The sequence below is a fragment of the Bombus flavifrons genome, chromosome 7 (assembly GCF_040668555.2).
Source record: "Bombus flavifrons isolate JBK064 chromosome 7, iyBomFlav1_principal, whole genome shotgun sequence".
NCBI classification, from domain to species: domain Eukaryota; kingdom Metazoa; phylum Arthropoda; class Insecta; order Hymenoptera; family Apidae; genus Bombus; species Bombus flavifrons.
Genome location: NC_138448.1, coordinates 11,533,358 through 11,557,181, shown reverse-complemented (window position 1 = coordinate 11,557,181; position 23,824 = coordinate 11,533,358). Strand labels below are relative to the sequence as shown.

At 46.1% G+C, this 23,824-nt stretch overlaps 1 protein-coding gene across 2 annotated transcripts in view; it reads right to left on the bottom strand.

Moving 5' to 3' along the window:
- Nucleotides 1–23,824, bottom strand: part of Tmtc2 (Transmembrane O-mannosyltransferase targeting cadherins 2) — a 215,086-nt gene that overhangs the window by 76,445 nt on the left and 114,817 nt on the right. For both annotated transcript variants that reach the window (XM_069117039.1, XM_069117038.1), the window contains exons 4-7: nucleotides 12,077–12,317; nucleotides 10,824–11,120; nucleotides 5,002–5,884; nucleotides 154–268 (exon numbers count right to left, since the gene is read on the bottom strand). In XM_069117039.1, coding sequence (XP_068973140.1) covers nucleotides 154–268; nucleotides 5,002–5,884; nucleotides 10,824–11,120; nucleotides 12,077–12,317 — 1,536 coding nt within the window. The remainder of the gene's footprint in view (nucleotides 1–153; nucleotides 269–5,001; nucleotides 5,885–10,823; nucleotides 11,121–12,076; nucleotides 12,318–23,824) is intronic.

Genomic DNA, 23,824 nt, shown 5'->3' with positions numbered 1-23,824 from the left:
TTTTAGATAAACTCGGTCCGTGTTTATCCCCTGTTTACCGTGTTAAAACGAGATCGAGGTTGCTCTTTCCTACGCCGGGCGCCATTAGCAGCGAAAAAAGAGAGAGGGCAAACAGCAAAGTGGATTATTGGGACTGCACGTGGCTGTACTTACAGATTGTAGTGTACGTCCGCCATGTTCGGTCGATAGCGGAGCGCCTGGACGAACGCCTCCTCCGCCTCCGCGACGCGTCCCTGAGCGCTCAGCACACTGCCCAAATTACCATAAGCTGTAACAATCACAACGGAACATTTGTTACAACAGGGCCACACCGACGAAACGAAAAAAGTAACGGTTGCTACAAAAGGGAAATATTACTTCCTTTTCGATACTATCGCGTTTATTTATACGCCAGCTATAGAATTTAGCAACGACATAAATTTCCTCGTTATTCTGTCTCTGCGACTCGAATCTTCAAACAGCATCGTACATCACGAGAGTACACGAGAAACGATACGTCTCTCCATGATAGATTTTTAAAGGTGGCGCACAACTTCTTCTTGAAAAGCAATAAGACGCGATACAGGCACGGTAGAGACTCTTTCTCCATCCCCGGGGTTCCTTCTTTTTCCCCCCGACTTCTTTCTCGGTTCTTTGTATTTACGAGCAATAAACCCGCGTGCACACGCGATCGTCGGTGCACACCGGATAGCGCGAATATCGTGCCACAGCGCACACGGTTGTAGCGAGCTCGCTTCCGCTTTTTATCTTCGACCAACAATATCGACTGTAAAACATTTTCCAGACCTTTCCGTCGCTGATTTCGACCGATGGCTACTCGAGCAGAGAGTAATAAATGAATCCGGGATCGTAAAGTTGCCCTGCAAACGCGTCACGGACCGATCCACCTTCCACGATTCCTCGTTTCCTTTCAATTCGAGAAATCGCAGGTGCGCTTTCGTTACACTTGGAATAGCTGCTACAAAGTTACTCAAAACTATCGACTTCAGCGTTCGCGATAGAAAGTTTTGAAATTTTGTTTATCGATCCTTACAAAGTATCTTTGGCGATGATAGCGCTGCTGCAGTTTGAATGAAAATTTTAAGAAATGAAGTTTTGTGTAAAAGAAGTTTCGCTAGAGGGAAGATTACAGCGGATAAAAGAACAAGTAGATTACACGACATTGCCTTAAATAAGGTTTACTATTACGCGAAGTACAGCTCTTTCCCGGCTTGGCGAGGTCCCTGTGCGATTATTTAAAAAGCTCTTGTATCTTCACGCTTCAAATTATTTTTCATTAGTACTTTAAATACTACCGCGCCGTGTGGTTTTAAGATGGATATAATCTGATTACGGGCTGTGTCCGTGCACAAACGTAAGCAAAAAATAATTTTCATTAGCAAACAGTTCTCCTCTCTAGGGTTTGTTTAAACCAGCAAACATTTAGTCACCTAACGCGACTTTTAGAAACGAATAATAAACCGCTCGAACTCCACGTAAAAATTAAATCGTCGGGAAAAATTCTTAAACGACCCTGCTACCTTTTTAAATTCTCGAATCGTTCGAGTCGACTTTCTTCGAGCGTTTCCCGTTTCATTCTCGAGTCCTGAATCAAGCTTGCGTATTTAGAGCGCGTCGCGTTGGTCGGTAGCACGCTGCAGCGTTTGTCGTTAACGACATCGGGCTACGGTTTGAAAATTTTCGCCGTGCTTGGAAAAATAGGGAAAATTCCGCTCGTTCTACATTTTTCCCACGATCGAGTGTCCTTCGGTCCTTTGCGCAACGGTGGTTCGATCCAGTTAGCCGTTTCTTTTCAATTGCGACCGTGGCGAATGGGAAAGTGGAGCGCGCGCGAGCCAGCGAATTAAAGAGCACCGTGCACTGACTGTGCGATGTAAATGAACCGAATGATAGATTGAACGTCATAGGACGAACAAAAAGAAACGCGCCTCTTTAGAACGTTGAGCGAAATAATGGAGAGGAACGGGGCACGATGTGGCCGAGTGAAATGCGAACGCGAAAGAAACGATCGACGAAGAAAACACGGCCGAATGGAACTACGAAATCGGAAAATGATTATCCGTTATTATGCATTGCCGCCTCGCACATTTTCTAGTATATCATCGAACGAAATTCCTTTAAACCCTTCAACTAATTTACAAGTCTTCCACTTGTTCAACGTTTTCCCTATCTTCATATACCTAGTTCTCTTGCCATTATTTTAACACCGAAACAAAAATACGATGCTTCTACGCCGGTAACACGGCGATAATCCACGAGCGGCGAGGTTGGCATTTTAAATCAGTCGCGATAAATAAACGCGATAAATCGCCGCAGAGCATATTTCATCGTCGTGCGATTCTATCGAATGCCGCGTTTCGTGCTACCCTCCACTGAGCTACGGCCCGATTTTACGCTCGTAACGCGATCGCTGGCTTCCTCCCTTGAAAATCGAACCACTGATTCTTTCCCTCCAGTCACGTTCCAGTAGACTCGCGCCTAATCGTCTTCGCCGGGCGGAGGAAAAGTCGCGTTAGCGGAGGAAAATACCGGTCAAATAGACCTTCGATGGGATGGTCATCGTGCCAGCTAAAGCGAGTACAAACGACATCACGTACCGTAGACCCGGCTGACTTTGAAGCGAGATAGAGCGTGGAAGAGGAGAAGAAAAAGTAAAGAATCGAGGAAAGGGAAGGAATCGACCGCAGAGTTTGTTGGACCAAGGTTCCATCCGGGATCTTCTATTTGTTGGCCAAGCCTGCTCTAACTCTGCGTCGTCTAACTTCAATAAACCAACGATCGATATGTTCCTACGTGATTGAATAAGGGATTACCTGGATTATTTAATAGGGAAGTTAAGTTTCGAATCGATCGAATAATTTCTCTGCTGGTTAAAACTTCAAAGAGAAGAGAATTAAGCGATTAAATAGAGTGCAAAAGCCAGCAGCGGTCGCTGTTGCAGCATACGCAGCCTATCAATTAAAACACAAATCTCTTTTTTTTTTGTTAATCATAGCATACGTGCTTTGTTGTCCCTTGCGGTAGTGTTACCCTAATCTTCATGGCCAGTTCTCATAGGTGCGATATTTCTATTTTTCGAGGAAACACAACGTCGAGCTGATTGTCATTCCTAAACTCTTCCAAGTCAAACAATCACACATTCTGCGTTACACGGTGGCAGTTGCGTGACTCGGGTTATACCAAATGCGCCCTCGCTCGATCTAATTTCCCGCCAAAAATCATTCAAAAGCAAACTGGTATCGATCTAAGTACGTTCGTCGATCCTTAATAATGTAATGTAATGTAATGACGATCCTCAGTAATATTTCTAACTACGTCGATCCTTACACTCTTGGTCTACTATGTACCTAGTTTTTACCTCGGCCATTAAAACGACCCGCGAAGAAAGGCTTGTGACCGGACGGATATAGGTGACACGAGAGAAAGGTTGTCGGTGGTGTTTCAGCTTCGGTTCGCGTGACCGCCTCTCGCCCCTGCCAGCCGGCACCCTTTTGACGCGAAGATTAAAAGGGAAACAAAGGTGAAACTCGACAAAGCAGGTATGGAGCATCGTTGAAACGGTCGTCCGGCCAGCTATGTTTCCAAGAACATTGTCTATTCGAGGGAACTGCGACTCGCTGGAACTCGGTGAAACGAAACGACCGCGATAATAGCGTTCGGAAACTGAGGTGGAACCGGGCTCGGTGAGAAACGGAATCCAAAGGATGCGTCGGACCACCCACGGGTAATTAGGAGGCCAGCGGTACGATATGAAGTTCAGATCGGTTAGATAAAGCCGGTAAAAACGGCCGGAGGTGGACAAAAACGGACAGAGACGGATAAGCGAAACGATAAAGCTCAAGTAGAGAGGGAGAGAAAGTGAGAGAAAGAGAGAGAGAGAGAAAGTCGCTAGGGAAACCGATGCACTTCGGGTCTCGGGAGACCCGTATCACTGATTCATCGAGCGAGAGTAGCAGAGTAAAGAGGAGCCAAGGAGAGAGGATTACAAATATTCTAGACGATATATTAAAGTTTGGAAAGAGGTGGGGTAAGTTGATCGGAAGATGTTCGATGTATTTATAACTTCATCAGGATACATGGAAAAAGGTAAGTGACGCAGCGGATAGACAACGACGCGAATTATAAGGGCAGAGAGGAACGCGTGTATTCGCAATAACGCGAATAACGTGGGAGGGGCAATGCGACAAATAGAGGGGAAGATAAAACGATCGTGCGGGCTATAGACACGGCAGTAAAGGTACAAGAGGACGCGTCTAGCGGAGATATATAAAAACAACGACGAAGACGGATAAGGACTGAGGACGATAAAAAGTGGACAGGTGGCGGAGGAGGGTACGAAGCGACTCTCGTCGAGCTGGTATTGCATGTCGCGTATCCAGCTCAGCCGGCAATTTTATGTACACGGTAGGCGGATCGTTGGCCAGCAGGCAAGTTGAAGATGAGAGGCTGGATAGCGGGGGTCAGCCGCGCGCCGTCGAAATGAGTCGCCGTAGAGAAAACTGCCAGCGATATTCGAGCGACGCGGGCGGAATTTCATTTTTACATTGTGCTATACATTTCGTCCTTGCGGACATATCTGTCTTCGATCATCAGCCGGCTTTATCATTAGCACGCGACTCGCTATTATCGTTATCTTTTTAATTCATCCGCGTTCGTCGCACGTGCAACCTATCTTTATTGCTTTCCCTAGCGACTGCGGTACAGAGGGGACACCGGGTAGATAATTAAAATGTTAATGGCTTGGTAAAGTGGCAATTGTTGCTGGCTGACGTATTCAACGTTGAATATAAAATACGACGGAATACGATGTTCGATGCTTGGAAAAAATTTAACGATGAATTGCGTATGTTAGTTGTACGTCCCGTAGGTATATAACTTTCAGAGTCGGTTAATAACTGGCAGGAATACGAGACCTTGTGTTCCCCCTTGCAGAAGTAAGCCTCGCAATAAAATTCCCATTAATCGATACGAAGAGGAAAATAATGAAGAGAAGGAACTCACCTTTTGGAGGGTTCACGTGCAGAGCCGATCTATATAGGCTCTCCTCGTCGAACCAGTCGGCGTTCCTTAACAACGTCTTAGCCGACATCAGACAAACGAGTACCGCCGTGGCTAGCAGCACTGCCCTGCCTTTCCTTCTCGACCCGTGTCTTCTTGCTATCTGATAACATCCAGAGATCGCGGCTCCGACGATCAGACACGCGCCCACGCTCGGTAAATAGAGAATCCTCTCGGCTATGACGAAGCCCACGTAAAAGAACAAATTACTAGCCGGTAGGAAGGGAAGCACGAGGAAACCGAGGGACGCGGCGACACCACTCGCAGCCGCCTGCCTGCTGGCGAATCCGTTGCTCCAGATTAATCCATTGTTAGGCCTCTTCGCGCAGTAACAATCACCGATTGGCCCGTTGTTATTGTTGTTCGCCGCCCGACACCCATCCGTGTGACATCCTCCTGTTCGCCTGCCGGCACACACGGGACACCTGGACAACATGGAGCGAGGATACTGCACGAGATGTAGACTAGTCTCCCGGATTGGTCGACGAAGCGTCTTGATCGTCCAGATCGAGGCGCCGATTAGCGCGGTGTACAAACAGGCGGATTCGAGGTTTCTCGCGTCAAGGAGGCTCGTGATTCGCGGCACGGCGTCCATGGACCAGTCGAAGCTTAGTGTATTGGGACAAAGTAACATCCTGGCGCTTGCTGCGGGTAGGTAGAGGAATGTGAGACCGCGTGTCAGGCGAGATGGGTGCCTGGCCGTGGGGTTGTCCGCGCTCGCGAATTCTGGCCTCGTGCCGGTAATCCTCAGTCTACCAAGAACCAACAATGCCAAACTTCCAGACACGATGCCGATGCTACGTGAGCGAGTCAAGCCGCAATTCACCTGGAAATACAAATAGTCCAAATCAATTATAAGTTGTGCGCGTTGGGTACATAATTTCTGATCAGTCGGCGGTGTCATATTCTATTTTCTATAGTGTACGTAAATGAAAGGTTTCGTTGCTGCTCGGTAATTGGTAATAAGATATTCCTAGTCAGTGATTTGAATAAATGAATGGTGCATCGGGCGAGTAATTCATCACGGTGTAATGGTTGTCGTTCGTTACGAAGTATGTACACGCTTTTTAATCGAATGGTATGAAACCGTTGACAGACGCGAATCACGGCGAATGAAGATTAATTAAGGGCCGTCATGGTTACGAGCGCCAATATCGATGTTCATCCATAATTAAACGAGGAATCTTAATAATAATTGCACGTGTTTCGACCAAACAGCTGACTCATCTCTCTTCGTCGGTTGTAAATTAAACTGAACGATCTGCATCCGGCGACGGTTTCCAAAGTAATTTAACTAGGAAACGAAACCGGTCTGTACCTTTATCGGTCAAAAGAGTCGCTCTTTCATGTCGAAAACATTAATTTAAAAGAGGTACCCTTTGAAAACCGTGTGTTTTCAACAAGTCGACGTGATGCGGAGCGACGAACGTCGGCACGTATTTTCCTGTCTTTATTTCAGGAAACTAGACGCGTTCGTATATCGTACGCGGTCAAACACCGAGCGAATAGATGACGCGTCCTACTCGAAAAAAGAGCGCCGTGGATAGGAAAACCGCGGCTGTAGACCGCAAATATCGATTCGTGTCTATTTTTCCATTTGCCAGCTTCGTGATAGGCAGAGAGAACACTCTTTCGCGATCATAAACAGGATTGAAAAGCATCATGATGACTCGTGTGGCAACGTATGGCAGGTTCGTGTCGAACGCGTGTTCGCGTCTGGCGGATGACCGACGGAAGAGGAGAATTTGCTCGATCGGGTTTGGCAAATGAAGCGCTGATATAACACGGTGAATTTCGTTCTTCGACGATTTGTAGATCGGGGTGCGAGCGAAATAACGGTGGAAGTAGAACGAAAAAGTAACAAAAGGGACCGGAAAATTGTTGAACAAGGAAATATAATTTTATAGTAGGTTACAAGAAAATCGTGGGAAAGGCGTGCACGGCACGCTTAATCGACGCGATGCTCTCGAAAGCCGGCGCGGCGTTCCGTGCAAATGAAAAGTAACGTCGAAAGCTTTTAAAGCGAACCGTAGTGCGGCGTAATGCGAAAGCGACATTTTAATGGTAAATTGCGAAGCCGCGGAAGAAGTCGTGGGCGATAATTGCGAGCTCCAGAATTGTAACCGGCCTGCCTTTGTTTCACGCCGATGCTATAATTCGCGATAGATTCGTACGAACGTTCTTCCTTCCCCTTTTAACGATGCTTTTAATATTACCGCACCGACGCCACGTGTAAAATTGGATGCGACGGGACCCTCTACCGATTAAATCGTCTAGCTTCCGCTGAATAATAAAATAGTTTTTATCAGTCACCGTGGGAGTGGGGATTGCGAACAACGAGTGACCGTGAACAGAACGAATACTCGTATTGGACCAGATAACGAGCGAAGAAAGATTCAAAAGATACAGGTAGATTAATCTGACAAGTATCGTGCGAGAAGTCTAATTGCACGTGGCAAAGAATATATAGTAGAGAGAAAATTATTTGTATATTTCATTGTCAAACGTAGTTTTCATTGCTTCGCGCTATATTCGGTGAGAAGAATCTGTGCAACTCAAGATTACTATATCACCTTGGTAACTAGAAGGGACGTTTTCAGCAAGAGCACAAGGGACCTGTTCTATCATTGAATAAGAATGGAACGGTATGCGAAACTATGAGATACCATGAACGAAGGTCGAAAACTTAAGCAACATAGAAGTACCGTATTGTTACAGCTTTTGAAGAAAACAAGTTTGAGGGAAAGCCCGGAAAATCGAGGAGTTATGCTCGAGCCGCGGCGAATTCGGGCTAATCAAGGGACGATAGCTCTCACAGGGTGGAACTTTTGGCAAGTTTGCGACGCACGAGTCGAGAAGGAATAATTCGCTACGGTAATGTAACCCAGTTACACAGCGTCGCTGACATTTTCGGTGCCGCGATAAACCGAGAATTCTGGTTTGAAGTTCGACGAATAAAGGACGCCTTTGACAAGAAAGCCGATTAACGAGGATTTAAGCAGAGCTACGTGAGCCTCCGTCGTAAATGAATGGAAATTGCGCTCTGTCGTTTTATTAATAATTCTCTTGGAACGTGCCGAGGCTCTTTCCCTCTCTTTGATTTCTAACTCGGTGACTATACTCTCTTCCACATCTCCCAGTTAATTATTTATTTATTTGTTTATTAACGACTTAATAAGAAACCGTTTAGTAGGGACACACACAATCATCGTCATTACGTATACGCAAGCAAGACACAAATATGACGCTGTTCAAAGGCGATATGTGAGCTGAAAGTTGAGAACGTTGGCGAATTCGTTAACATTCATGATGACCACGTTGACGCAATTAAAACGACCATAAATAGCGCGAGGAAGTTAGTGATTCTTGTATGAGAAGAGAACGATATCTTAAACCGGGCCAAGAAACACAGAATTTTGACTAGCGGGCCTATCGTAAGACGTGGACGCTTCAGCGATGTTAGAATAAGTTTGAGGTGGCTAAAATGTAGGCTTGTTTGATAAAGAAACGAGTGGATGAATTCGTAATAGCAAAATATATTGAAACAAGTGTAGGTACAGAGATAGTGTACGGGAATTTTGATCGTCGCTCAGTGCTACAATACCAAAAGAATATAATGGGGAGCACGTTCATATGTAACTCTAGCTGAAGGTTATAAGAGCAATAAAAATCTACTCATAATATTTTTGGTTTCTAGATCTTGTAGCCTAAAACAACGTTAGTATTCGAGGCCACAATAATATGGATCTCTCCCAGTTTTGAATTTTTTCCGGTTCAACCTTGGAACTTTTTCTACTGCCATGGGTCGCTACAAGTCGATACATAGTAGACGAATAGTTATGGACAGTGTAGAACACGGGCAAAATAAGATTATACTTTCAAGAAACGAAACAAAGACGAAAGAAAATAAAAGAATAGAGCCAGAAGAAATCTCCTTAGAAAACTGTTTTATTCTGGTCGAAAAATGGTTAACTTGATCTCTCGTCTATCTTGAATTTTGAAACGGCGCGACTCGACGGGACAACGGCGAACAAGTGTGCCATAATAAGAGGAAAAATATGGACGATCAAGAGCAAGAAAGATAAAACAGGGACAACTGGATAGGACAGAAAGGAAGAACTACCGAGAGATGGGCCTCTCGCGCGGCGCTACACTCGGAAGGGTGTCAGGAAATGCGAACGACCCTTGGCACCCCTCCAACGTTCGTCGGTTGGCTGGCTGGTCCACGACATGCATCACGCCAGGCGTCTGATGCACCCAGCGCATCCGGATACGATGTGCAGGAGAAAAGCGAACGCCTGGAGGTTCAGCGTCGAAGGGTCTAGCCGTGTGTCTGGAGGTGGTTGAAGGTGGTTAAAGCCGTCTAGAATCAGGGCGTGGGGAAGCTAAAGGTGGCTCACCCCGTGCATCAGGCCACTGTCTCTGGCAGAATGTTGGCCTTGCTCTCTCGCGTTTGCACATGCTGCGTCATTATCGGTTACAAGGCTTGTCTTGTCTTGTGTACCCTTACCTTTTGTACCCTCGGCGGTTGCCGTTATGCAGGGATAATGCACGCGTGCGTCTGGGATTCAAGAAACCAGGCGAGAATTTCACGTTACATGTGCCTGTGGTGCACGTGCGTACGCGCGTTAACGCCAACAGAGGATACGATATTCCGTATACGATGAATTCGATATTACGCCAGTTGGTTACGATTAGCGTTCTTGTATACGTTCACGAGTAATTATATAGAGTAGTAGAGTAATTGCACGACGTTATCGGTTGACGCCAGCAGGCCGGCATAATCCGTGAGCGGCTCGGGCTCCTCGTCTCCGGACTCACCTACTTCCGCTCGTCAGCGGTAATTTGATTACGTCGTTCTACCGGTAGACCGGTCCATTTTCAGTTGTTAATATTCGTAATGGCAGGCGGATCCGCGCACTACCGCAATCCGGCGTAATGCAGCTCTCGAAACGTTAATTTACGATAATGTGTCCGAGGCACGTGAGATGCGAGCGACTTGCAATCGACGGTCTGTAAATGTTGCAACCTCGACTTTGCAGCCGGAGGCTCGTTCTTCCGGAGAAACCTTGCGATACGGAGAAAGCACGAGACGGGGGGAAATCACGGCTCGTAAAATCTGATAGGCAGGATCTCACGGCCAGTCCATAAATCCCGGCTAGTTAGTGGCAGTTAAACTAGCTGTTCGACGAGGTCGTAGGTGATACGGAATTGAGTTGTAAAATGGAATTTCGCGCGACCACCGACGCAACGAGGAATATATCCGATACAAATACAAGTTTGGATCACGTATCGATAGTCTTTAGTCGTATATAGAATGCTCGTCGAAACGTTTAACCGAAGGGTTAATCAACGGAACTGTCGCATTCGTAATTGTGTTTGAAACACTCGTCGATGATGACAATGTCGCAAACCTAACCCAAATATGCAAGTAATCGCGTTTTGTTCCAAACACGACATCCTCCGTGAACAGCACGTACATCGTAAACACACGATACGTCAATTACAACATCCTACCGCTGTGCACCTCATCAGCGAGACTTACCCTAGCGCATTAGCAACCCTCGATCGATACGCTTTCCCCTTGGTTCGCGCACTCTAATGAATTATCGATAAATAACTCCCATCGTCTTCCACGTAGCATCTTGTGTGCACAGTTTGCACCGTGTTAAACCACTCGATGCAAAACTGCGAGGATCCATCTCCCTTTACCGAGCCCTGTACCCAGGGAAAGGTCCCCGAAGAAATTTCTTGCAGTCTCTTACCTTTCGACTCGACTCGCCGCGACACAGTTCCCAGAGGAGACACAGAGCCAACGAGGATATTCCCGTTTCCTTGGCGAGGGTAGCCAGGGTCGACGACACAAGGGCCAGAATCAAAGGAAACGGCGACCTGGTGCGCTCGCAGTGGGCGCTGTATGCGAGTAACGCTGACAAGGTCAACAGACAGGCGAGAAGATCGGCACGACCGACCACGCCGGCCACTGCTTCGCTGTGAATCGGATGCGCCGCGAACAGGAAGCCGGTGATCGCGTGGCCGAGATTGTTTCTTTCAGGCAATACCTGCAAAACGTGAAAAATTCTCGCTGAATCGCTGAACAATGGTACGCGAATTGTGCGTCTCTCCTTCATTGTTCTAGGTACAGAGGCGGTGCGCTTTTTAACGCAATTTTTACGATCGAGGACAATGGACCAACTCTTCTACGGAAAATGGGAATAGGAGCGGTTTAGATAGTCATCGGCGGTTTCTATTAAATTTCTGTTAAATGTTGCCGCAACGCGAGCGTAGAATAGATAGACCGAGAAATGATATTTTACAGGAGACGGATTCGATCGTTGGGAGTTTTGGACTAATTTGTTAGAAATGGAAATGGAATACGAATCGTTTCGTAACAAGACAATGACGTTTAATTGTCTCGCGCAGTTTTCGATATATTCGATATTGTACGGCAAGATAAAAACCGATTGCACTTATTCACAGAACGATCAGCGACAATGGCATTGCGGACGTTGTTATTCGGCGGGATTGAAAAAGCTGAAAGCACAGGGCCGAGGCTCTTGAAACTTGAAACGAAACACCGGATTTCCCCTGGTAATCCCATTTCCATTACGATAACCATGGCAGGTGACACGCGTGGCCGTCAAGGGAGGACGGCGGACGCGGTCGCACGCGATTATTAACGTAATATTCCGGAATTAAATGGACTGGTAAAATTTTATTTCCAGCCAGTCGCCATAACGTCTGGTATTATCAAGTCTGCATGACGTACACTCTACAGGTGTCACTATTATCTCGTTTCCTGCTGCTCTGACGTAAAATCTGACCAACGCGATGCGCGCGACGGACGAGCAGCTTGTCCGGCTTTAATCGAAAAGCAGATGAACCAGTCGAATTCTCCGAGCCTCCAACCCCTTCCCTCTTCCTATCCCGAATTAGTTTCTCGTTTGAATAACCGATAAATTTCACCGAGCTTGCCGGCTTAATTAACGTTATTAAACGCGAGTGGCGTGTGCTTTACCTTTCTGGCAACTCTAACCACAAGCACGGTGCAGGCGGCGTGCAACGCGACGTTCACCAGATGATAGCCCCACGGTTCCAGGCCGCCCAGTAGATGATTCAGGCGAAAGGTGGCCACGCAAAGAGGCCTGTAACTTCCGTGGGAGCCTCGATCGTTTAGTGGCGTGCCCCAGAAATCGTTCTCCAGCAGCCGAGACCACGGCGTGCTGGACAGCAGGTCCGGATTCGTCAATATAGCTCTCCTGCGACAAAAATATAACACGATCTCGTTAGCGACGCTTTCATTCATACGTATTATACATATGAGGTGATATTTGGTGTAGTGCGTTAAATAATCACTCGGTGTTTAGGTCAACGATATATTCATTAACAAGTGTCTTCTTTTCATCGCGTCGCGTATCGCTCTCGGTTTCGCTAGTCGATCTCGCTGCCCGGTTACAACTCGATTTTATCGCTTCCTGGTTCAAATTCAACTTTATCGCTTCCTGCTTCAAACTTAACTGTCGATCGGATTCGATTCTTTTCTTTCTGTCGCCCCTCAATATCCCCACTATCCACGCGTTTGTTAGGCGTTCGCGACCGTTGCCAGGCACGCTTTCTTCTCGAACATTCGGCGGAAAGACCATTGGGATATTGATGGCTCATTAGTCACTTCGCTTCAATGATATACATTGTTGCCGAGTGCCACGACACATATAATTTCAGATTAAAATATACGTTTTAAACATATTTGAATGAGGAACAAATGGTTGGTCGTCGTTTCGTTCAAAATCGAACGAAATTCGACGGATCGTTTCGTTTCCACGGATTTGTCCAACGAACAGTGACAAGCAACACCGCGGGTCGTGGCATTTTAATCGACCCGCACGATCGATATTCATGAGCGTCGCGGTGTTTCGGGCTCGTCTCGAGGCTGTGATACCGCAGGCGACGCACCTGAGCCATCGTCGTCGACGGGGGAAATGGGAACAGGGCTCGATGAACACCGAGCCAATAATTTCGAATTCCACGGCCCTCCGATAAGCCCCCTCGCCCCTCAACGAGCATCGTATCGCATTTTCTACGAGAGCTAGCGATCCACGCTCGAGACGGCCACGATCGACAATGGAAGCAAACGCTGCGCTGGTTGGATTCTTCTTGCGTGGAATTTAGATCGAACACCTGTTCCCCTGTGTTGCTATAATCGAGAAATCAAATAGACGAACGGCGTCGTTCGTTCATTATCGAAAGACAGTCTCCGCTATTTATTAAATCGTCGATAATCGATCGGTTCATCTGTGAAAACACAGTTATTAGTTTTGTAAATGATTTTCGTTCGACTTGTTCGGGAGTATATGATAAAACGGTAGCGATTTGGTTTCCAAGGTAGATTAAATGATTTTCGTTCAAGAAGATTCAATCTTTTTGGCGCGTTACAACAGCAAATTGTTCGGTAAACGTTATTCGTTTGGTTCTAATGGCAAATTTATAAAGCCTTCGAGCGTGGCGATAATTCTCCCATATCATGTATCTACACATGTTTAACGTGTAATCTATATTTATGCAGCATTTGATTTCCTGATTATAAACACGTTGCGTAAACCTATCAGCTTTGGTGTCTGCTATTGTTCGAGGAAATTTGGACATGATTTTGGTATTGATCGTTAACATATATTGCTGTACAAAGTAACAATAATTTCTTCTCGTAGAAGAAATTGTTTCATCTGTCTGTCGTCGTACAACGTTGGATTGGAGTAAGTTTCGTGCAGATTTCGGAAGTTTCGGCACGCAAGTTTACCATAAGTTGTTCGGACGAAACAGTTGATCGTTGCGTAAGGGCGGCGTAAGATTTACGATGTCGCAAAATTCATTAGAATTCGGAACAATTCTGCGCGACGGTGCTCGAATTCTCTCGGTTTCCAGCGGGCGAAACACTCGACACATTTATACGAACGAACGGATGGCACGTAAACTTCCCTCGTCGCTGTTTATTTCAATTTCCGGATCCTGTCAGGCGACGGTACACGCGCTCACGCGAAATTCCAAAAGAAACACACAACCCCGCCGATATTGGAACACGCGCAACGTTACTCGCCCCTCCTCCCCTTTTTCGTTATATTATTGGCCTCGTTAACGTCGATCGATTCGTCGAGCGTAAAACATTAACGGTCGGCGTTTGCTTGGAAATATGAATGTTTAATGAAAATTTTTCGTTCGGCCGAAAATAAACAGTTTCCAATCGAAATTCACGAGTCCACAGTGTCAATAAAATCTTGTCCGATGATTTTATAGTTGTTATATTGTCCGGTGTGTTCAAATTTATATCGATGAAAACGAAAAGAACAAAGAAGGGTAGAGAGAAAAAGGAAGAAAAATCGAGACGCCGATGACGACCAGGACCGAGATACGAGCAATTAAAGGGTAAAAGCAGATCCGCAGATCAACCTCTCGGAGGTCTCTAACGTTGGGTAATCCAAGGTATTAGTCGGAGGCATCGGTGATATTAAGCATCTGTCAGAACTGTCGCGAAACGGGGACACTCTTCTCTCTCTCCCTGGCTGGTTCCTCTCTCAGTGTGTACACGTTCGTGGTATTCCCCAGGGACTATTTCTGACAGTACACGTGACGTTAATGAAACTCGGTCCCCGGTCTAACGGAGCAGTTCGGAACGTGACTGCACGCGGAGGGTTCGCAAGGCTGCAAAGGGTACGTGTACGCTCTTCTGCAGCCCCTCGAGTCGACGCTAATACCGGTCCAACCCCTTTAAGCCTGGCCTCGTCGACTTACGTAAGGCTATGGGATACCGATTCAATTTTCCGTGGCTTCTTGTCGAATCGAAAAGCGCTTAGCTGCCGGTCAAATTAGAATTATTGGTCGGCCGTTACGGCGTCCGAGCGAATTAATAAATTACAGAGTGTGCCGATCGCTCCGTAGAGCTTCTCCCTTTCTCTCTGCCCTGCGCGTCGGTCCCGACTCGATATAGATACCAGCGGCGATATTAAAATCCGCCGATGATTAATCTTCGTAATCGTAGCTGGGCCGCCGTACACCGAGCCACGCGAAAGAGGTAGAAAAGAGAGAACGACTAAGTAGGGGTGGATGGCGAGAACCGAGGCAGGGATGACTGTCCTATCGATTGCACCCGGCTTCTATAGCGAGTCAGCGCCTGAGCCGAGAGAAAGAAACGGCTGGCCGATGTTACTTTAGGCTCGACGATCGACGATATTGCTGCCTGCCGTTTCCCCTGACGTAGTTTTTTTCTTCTCGCCGGCCAATTCGGCTTTTCTCCCTTTCTTCTTTCCCGTCCTCTCGCTGTTTCATCCTCGCTTCAGCCTTTGCTTCTCGTTTCACGTCGGTATTACGGAAATCGAGATTGCACGGCTCGGCTTCGATACACCTATCCCTTGACGGTAGCCACTGATTTGAAAGGTGGACATCGGTGCCGCGACATAAATATTCACGCGTAATTTCGCGACAGATGACAATTTAATCTCGCGAAACGGCATATTTAATGTGAAATCGACGAGAATTATTTATCGGATTCCTGAGGAAGCGGAGAGACACGCTGGCTGAGAGCGTATTGTGGAGGGAGGGAAACAGGTAAAGGGTGACTGCGCGTTAAATTCCTGCGGCAATGGACGGCGCGACGCTTCGTTTATCTTTGGTGAAATAATATTTCACACACGCGGCACTGACAAAATTCGATAACGTCCGCGGGCATGTTCGATGCGCGCCGCTGAAATTTTTCCCGCGATCCGCGAGCCCTTCTCGCGTTGATTCTCGCTAAGCCCCTCGGGGTAGCGCGACAAAATTCAGATACAGTCGGTGGCCACGGTCCCGTTCGACACGATGCGACAGTAAGCAGCATCCGGTCGTAAATTGCCAGGTGTTACGATCGCTTTCTGTCTCTCTCGTTGGCCGCGGGGACGTGACTTTGCCGCTAGGATAAATAGAAATTCACGGGACGCGATACGGGGATCGTTTCTTCGGGAGCGAGAAGCTGCCACGTGATCCCCGGGGGATGATGCGGCGCCCGGCAATTTGCACGACATTCCCTCGCGTCGCCACCTCTTCGTCCTCCGTCTTGCGCGCCACCCTTCTTTCTTCTCCACTTCTCCTCCAGCAACCGCTGGGAACGGATCCCATTCCGGGAGAACGAATCAACGACGGGGAAAGAGGGCGACAGTTTAGGTAGGATGCGGGACCAAAGACACTGGGAAGAACAATAAAAGGGCCGTAGTGTGAACCGTAGAAGAGAAAGAGCGCGACTACCTCGGTGAAGCTACATTATGTCGGGCATTTCCCAGAAGATGGTCCCTGGAGCGAGAACCGCGAAGATGCCGGTGAGGGAGGACCAAATAAATACCTGACTAAATCGTCCGGAAAACTCATTCCATCCCCGGGAGCGTTTTAGGAAACCTCGGCCGCAGCCGGCTCGTTCGAGCGGCACATCGCGCGCGCCCCGTTTACCTCGCCACTGCCGCTACTATTCTCCCCCACTGCCGCTGCTGTGTGCCATGCAATTTCGAAAGTGAGGCTTAAGCTACGGCTGCTAAGTGTGACGGAAGGAAAAAAGTGGCAGTCGTAAGTTAAGTCGGAAATACGCGCCGCCGCCACGCGCGATCTTCCGCGCAAACTCTTCCATTTACTCGCGTTCTTCGCTGAATAAGAAGTTGAAAAAAGAAAGTGACAGATGATGTTGAGACGTTCGAATTTGGAACGTCAGGGATTGCTCAGCGAAGAAGGGCGATTTGACGTTTCAGATGAATCGTATAACGGTTAGAACAGCGAAAGGCAAGGGTGGTGAATTTGTACAATTCTCGAGTGTACGTAAAGCGAATGCGAGCTCTTTGTCACACGCTGCCGGCACTCGCAATCTCGTGGTGCAATAAACTAGGGCTCTCACCGGATTCCTTGGCAAAACAGATTTTCTAGGCCGATGGCCTACTTAAGTAACGGAAACTTACTTCGCAGCCGTTGTCCTTTGCTCTCTGTTCTTCGATGACTTTATCTTTGGCCGATAAATCAATTTATCCATTATCTCTTTACCAACGAATCGATATACGGTAGAAATGTTACCGCGGACGAAAATAGCTAAGAAACAACATACCTAGAAATTAAATTATTTCCAAGAATATTTACCTGTTATTGATCCAATAATCTTGCCATTAATACACTTAATGATTGTACGTGCACGACTAAGGACAAATTATTCAGTCGATAAAAAGTACCTCCGTTCACAGACCTAACACGTCAGCCAATGTGGATGCTGTAACCGTACTACTCGTGTAATCGAGCGATCGTGGCTCGAGAAGATTCCGGAATACCCGTAAAATCGTTACACCGAGTAATCTCGCTTATTGAATATTTTACGAGCACCGGCAACATCTTAAGCGCGTGCTTCTACTGTAGTATAACCGCGAAATGGGTCAGACACGGTAATCAGAGGGCCAAGGAGGTTCGAAGCTGGTTTGCATCGTAAAACTACCATCGGGCTGCAAAATGAAGAAACAATAAGATATACCCAATTTCTGGCTCGTCTTTGGACTATGTTTATTTTTTTACACCCTGTAATATTTGATCGATGACGTATTTTACGATCGCCGATCGTCATTCCGCTCGCCTAATTACACGTGGACGTGCCGTGATTGTGAGAAATGCCGAGCAATCGCTGCAGCCGAAAGATTCGCCAACTTTTGTCTTCCAAAAACTATTCGATATGCATCATCAACCACGATAAGATCCACAGACTTTCGTGTACCACGAAATAACGGAAGTTATTCAATCTCGAGGAGACGGGACCGCGAAGTCCATAAAGGCAAATATATCCCGCCCCTGGAGCGCGCATCGAGAATATTCAGAGAACTCGGTAAAACTGCGTCCGGACCGAGGCCACGGAGTAAATCATCGAGCGTTGCTACTGTTTTATTCGCGTATAAAGTTTCAATTTCAGGATTCGAAATTTATTAGCGGCGCAACTTTCGGCCACGCGAGTATCGACTAATGGCAGAGAAAGAAAACCGGTGAGTTTCACCGACGATGTTCGGTAATGTCGATTAAGCATTCACCCAGGAGGATATTACACGGTTACTTTTAGACCAGATAATCTATTTATCCGCGTTTGGTCTATTCACCAAATGAGAAAAGTAATTGATTATTCATTGGGAGGAAATTAATTTAACCGCAATCGTATTATTTATAACGTATCGAGACTGCGATAATGCAATTACTCTCATATTATTTATCTTAGAATATCGTCGCGTCAATAGTTAATATATTTTGACGATGTTTTATCGAATAAGAAGCAATTTCTTACTCAATGAAATTTTCAATCATTCGAAGAAACAGAGAATAGAAGATCGGCCTTTTCGCCGATTCCAACCGCCACCTTTCCAACAAATCACCGATGCAGAACTTTGGAACATTCGTTAGAGCGGCTGTATCGAAAATCAATATTTAAGCGCGATACTGTCTTCGACGTCGAAGCAATCGATGACTCGATTAACAAAATCCGGATAGCGCGAGGAACCCTATCAAAATTCTCCATGTCCACCCGACTCGCTGGCCCATGGCTGCCCTTCTTTTTTTGCACTTTACCTGAGCGAAAAAATTACGGTTCTTGCGACGTGTTGCACGAACCTGGTTTCTAATTGTCAATAGAGGGCGTGAAAATCAGCGAACGAAAATCGATCCACTCGTTCGCCTTCTTTGAGGTGTAGCTTATAAAGAACGAGGAAGAGCAAAAAGGAGGCAGACCCAGAAAAAAGGTATGGAGAGAAAGAAAGGGGAAGGACGATGTTCGGCAGGCGCGCCTATATAGCTTTTATACCCCAAGAATCCAAGAACGTCGTAATAGAAACCCCTGACAGGGGTCAATCTCCTAACGGTCGATCCCGAAAAGCCAACCTACCTTCCATTCATCGATCACCCTGCTCAATCTCAGCTTCGATCTAGAATCTAGACCTATTCCATTCCCGAATAAGCTCGCTCTAAAGTCATCTGGCTCTCGTTCGACGTTCAGCATACCGAGCCCGCTTCCATTTCTCCGTTCCATCCTTCTTCGCGCTAACTTCTCGTCTCTCTTCTTCTCTTTCCGTCTACCTCTACACACCAGTTTGATAGGTTCTTCTGCTCTAAACTCGGGTGGAAATATTTTGAGAATGATAACTGATTTCAGAGGAATCGAATAGAAGATAGAAGCTGCTTCGGAACTGGGAAATCTGTCACGTTTGACTCTACGTACGATTCTAAATAAGAGAAACTCAACTACGGAGTGGAACAGTTCCGTATGTGAATACGAGAGGTGTACTGCGATCGGGTTCGCCGAACGCGAGGCTCCCACTGAAATTACTCGGTCATCGACTAAACACCGAGTAAAGCTGAGAAGTTCGAGGGAGATCAGTGAGCGTGGTATTCATCGATCCAAGTTCGCGAAATCACTTCGCTAAGCAACGTCGCAACTCCAGAATTTGTTCTCTCCCCGGTGAATCGAACTCCCTATAGAATGAATGGAAATCACGCTCGGGTGCGTGTAACAAATTCGCATCACCGTTGAAGCAGCCAAGGGATTTCGCCGATATTCGAAACTTTTCTATCGTTTCTTCGGCCGCTTTACAAAACGCCGGTTTCGTTCCTGGCTCTCGAATTCGAAACAATTCCATTGTACGCAAACGGTGGATACCGTGGACCGGTCGCCGAACCGAACACCAGCGGCCGGTGTCGCGAGAACAAGCGACAGAAATATCCCCGGGACTAGCGAACACGAACGAGCTGCGGGCTTATCGGGAAATATCAAATTCACGATATCGAACGTTTCAATATCGTAGGTTCGCGTGTTCCTGTTTAACACGGCAAAGCCACGATTATCCGCAAGTACAGGCTGTGTAGAGGGAAACCTCCATGTACACCGCGTTCAGTCGTCGTTTCGTAATGCTTTATTTTGCATCGAGAATGGCCCGTAGCCAGTGTCGTTTCACGGGTCCCGCGGATTCCCTGTCCCATAGGTTTTCGCGTATCCGTACGGTATTTTCCCTTTTATCCGATCACCCTCTGGCACTTTGCCATCGTCCAAGAAGACGACCACGAGAGAACCAGTCACTTCTATTTCCCCCGGCAATTCGCTTTCTCTTTCTCTCTCTCTCTCTCTCTCTCTCTCTCTCTCTTCCTATTCGGTAATAAAGGTATCCCGTTTTCTCTAGCTCGCCTCTGTGTCTCTATCTGTCCGCTCGTTTCCTCTTCCCGACTTTTCTCTCTCGGCGTATTCCTCGCGAACGAGCGCCCATTTGCACCCGGCCCTTTAGCGGTGGAGGACGTTGCCTGCTCGTTTCTCGAACCTCTCGCCAACCTCGGCATCTCTCTCCCTCGACTCCAGTCCATTCACTCCCCCGCTTTCCTACTCTATTATCGACTCCATAAGGCAACGGTACGCGATAGAGAGAAGGGAGAAAGAGGACGAGCGAAAGCGTGATTTCTCGACCGTCTGCTTCCTCGACCTTTCGATTCCTCCTGAACCAGTACGCGGTGGCTTATTAAAGGGTAACTGTAGATGTTCGGTAATAGAATTAAAGGGTTCGCAATTGCGTGGAAACTGAGACGAGACGGTTGCGCAAGTTATTGGGCGATAGAAGACGAGGGTTAGTTCGACGCATGACCTTCGCCATTTCGGTTTACGAGCTCGAGTCGCAATAAGGATCACCCAGCCAGTCCAAGGAAAATCAATGCTCAAAGGGAGGAGCGAGGAAGAGGAGTCGAGCACCTGAAGACCACTCTTCGTAGATGCTCTTTGCGTTATTACATCCTCCTCCTCCTCTACTTCAGCCCTTCTGCGCAGTGTGGCATTCTAGAAAATAAGATCCCCCGGCGAACGATGGACGTTTAACCTAGATAACGTGACTACTACTCTTCCTGACGTTGCTGCATATCAATCGTTCATAACCCGAGTAGGAGTTCGATGGAATTCTTCGCACGAGTGCTCGTTTCTGATGCATATATTATTAGCCCATTAACGACCACTGGCGTATTCCCACTTGCGTTTTCTATGGCTACATAGCAAAAGGCTAGATAGACCACTCAACGATAATTCTGAACCAACGAGAAGAAGAATCTTTTGCATTGGTTCCAATGGATCCGTTGACAGAGCACGGTAAAACAACGGAACAAGAAACGAACGATTTGGGAAAACAGTTATCTGCTTATGATCAAGATTGTAAATTAATAACATTGAATGTACAGTATTAAATTTATATTATTGTACGTGACAATTCGCAGGAATCTGTTTCGGGCTATTTCGGATATTAGATGAAACTTTTTGAACTGTGCTTGCCTTAATTGCAAAATCTTGTAACCTTAAAATCGCATTAAAATTACATCGAAATTGCTCGACTCCAGTGTGTCAAGCGATCACGGCTGTTGAACTACTGACGCTAGCACGAATAAAACATGCCCTGATAGATTTTAGATACTTTACGAGATATACAGCGTGCTCCGTCTAACTTTACCATCTGGAATACCTCGCTTTTTGATAATATCGTTTTTGATAATATTGAAAAGTATTTCACGAATAAGTTGAATGGTTTCGAGGGTGGCATAATTTGACGTAATTAGTAGACGAACGCGTACATACGAAGATGTTTCTTCAGACAGAGTTATATCTTTCTTGATATTCTTAATATTTACTGATACATTTAACGCTATGAGAAACCGTATCCGTGAAAGAAAGGAAAATGATGTCAACGTTTCGCCAGAATTGCACTTGGTTTCATCAGGGTGTCCGGAAAAACGCTCTTTAATATAGATCTGTTTGTATCGGTAGAGTGGTCAGGATGACGAGGACTATCGGTTGATGAATATCGGATCCGTAATCGAGATGACGCGAATTCTCGGATTGTTCATGATCAGTTGATCAATTAAAGATGTTGTTAGCTGATTACCGAATCCGGAAATCCACGTCATCTCGATCGCCGATCGGGAATTCTCAACCGATATTCCTCGTCATTCTGACCATCATTATAATACAAACAGATCTATATTAAATATATGAATACGACACTCTGATGAAACCAACTGTGATGCTGGCGAAACGTTGGAATTCTATTTCTTCTGGATCTTTTCCGGATGCCTCGATCAGCGTTGAACGAAGCAATGTTAAACGTATCAGTGTTAACAGTATGAGTAGCGACAATCCAGGCCATGAAATCTCGACTTACTTACGTCGAGAAACAATTTAGCATTTTAACTTTAGCCCTTTGCACTCGAGAGGCGACTCTCAGTTACCACGTCGTTCCGTGCTGCAACTCTAGTGGCGAGCGAGAGGCGACAGTCCCTGTTTATGCTACGTTTCGACATCTCCAATTGACGAGAGTGCAATATTGGTTCGTAAATTGGTTCCTTAGCTCTTTGTGTTGTTTGTCAGGAAGCGTAAAGTGTTAGATTTTAAAATGGAGATAAAATATTTAATCCCATATGCCTCCGAAACTATGGTACTGACAACGTTAGTTCGGATTCGACGATCAAAGTAAACGATGGTAAAAGTATTATAGTTTAGAAACCCTAAAAAAATGGTTTTCGGATGTGAAATTAGCTGAAATGAAGATAAACTTGATTTTGAACTGTTGCAAAATAAGATCAATTATATTCAAGAACGCATCTTGGCGAATTCCTTATAAATTATCATACAAAAAAATACAGAAATTAATATTGCAAAATGATATTTTCAAAGATGTAAATACAGATAAATTATTAGAATATAATGTTTTTGTATGATAATTTAATTTGTATATAAAATTATTTTACGCTATCTGTAAGACACACGTTACGTATACGCTAAATCATCCGGGTTCTTCACTCTCGAGTGCAAAGGGTTAATTTATCAAATTTAACGTATGAAAGGCAAGGGAGGATGCGAAGCGATATTCTTGTGCTTACATTGACTGCGAAATATCTGCTAAACTAATAGCTTTTCTACGTAAATTGGTTAATACTTTTTGCACAAAGTGTTCAACTGAATCGAGTAACGCGCTGAAAAATGTATAATTACGTTAAAAAAGAAACTAGTGACTCTCGCACGTCCTCTATGCGTTCACCTATGGGAAAACTATTCGCGTCAAATTATGTCCCTGAAACATTTTTTAATATTATCAAAAATAAACGAGATATTCCACGTGCGATAAAGTTGTTTGGGACACCGTATCTAACGCGTAGGATCTGCACGAGACGGTTCCGTCTTCGATCCCTGTGGACGCTGCTAATTGACGAATAATCGACTTCGAGGCCGCCGTTCGAAAGATAGCCGCGCTAATCTGCATACGAATCCACCGGTAGATTAAAACAAACTGCTGAAAATTAACGCGCTAATCCAATTAACGTGAACGAATGGCGTATCAGTGGAGAGGCAGAGGGGCAAAGAAGGACAAAGGACCGTTGGCCCGGCTCCGGACAGGAAAATCAGCGCATCAGTTTTAACTGAAAATATCCATCGAATTATGACCCGGCACTTGATTAAAATTTCAATCGGGAATTTACGTTAGCCTTTTGCTAGGCACACGTTCGAAGAACCGAACGCAAATATTGAATTCCCGGTGGATGCCTTGTTGAAAATTCGTCGCCAGCATCGGTGCTCCCGTCATTCGTTTTTCGTCTAGTGGCAATATCGTCCAAAGTCCCAACCAGGTTGTTCACGATCCTCTATACGTGCCGATGGAATTCCCTCGATTAGCCAGGGATTAACGACTCTGCTACTAGGCACAAACAAATATCTGTTAGCCACGATGAA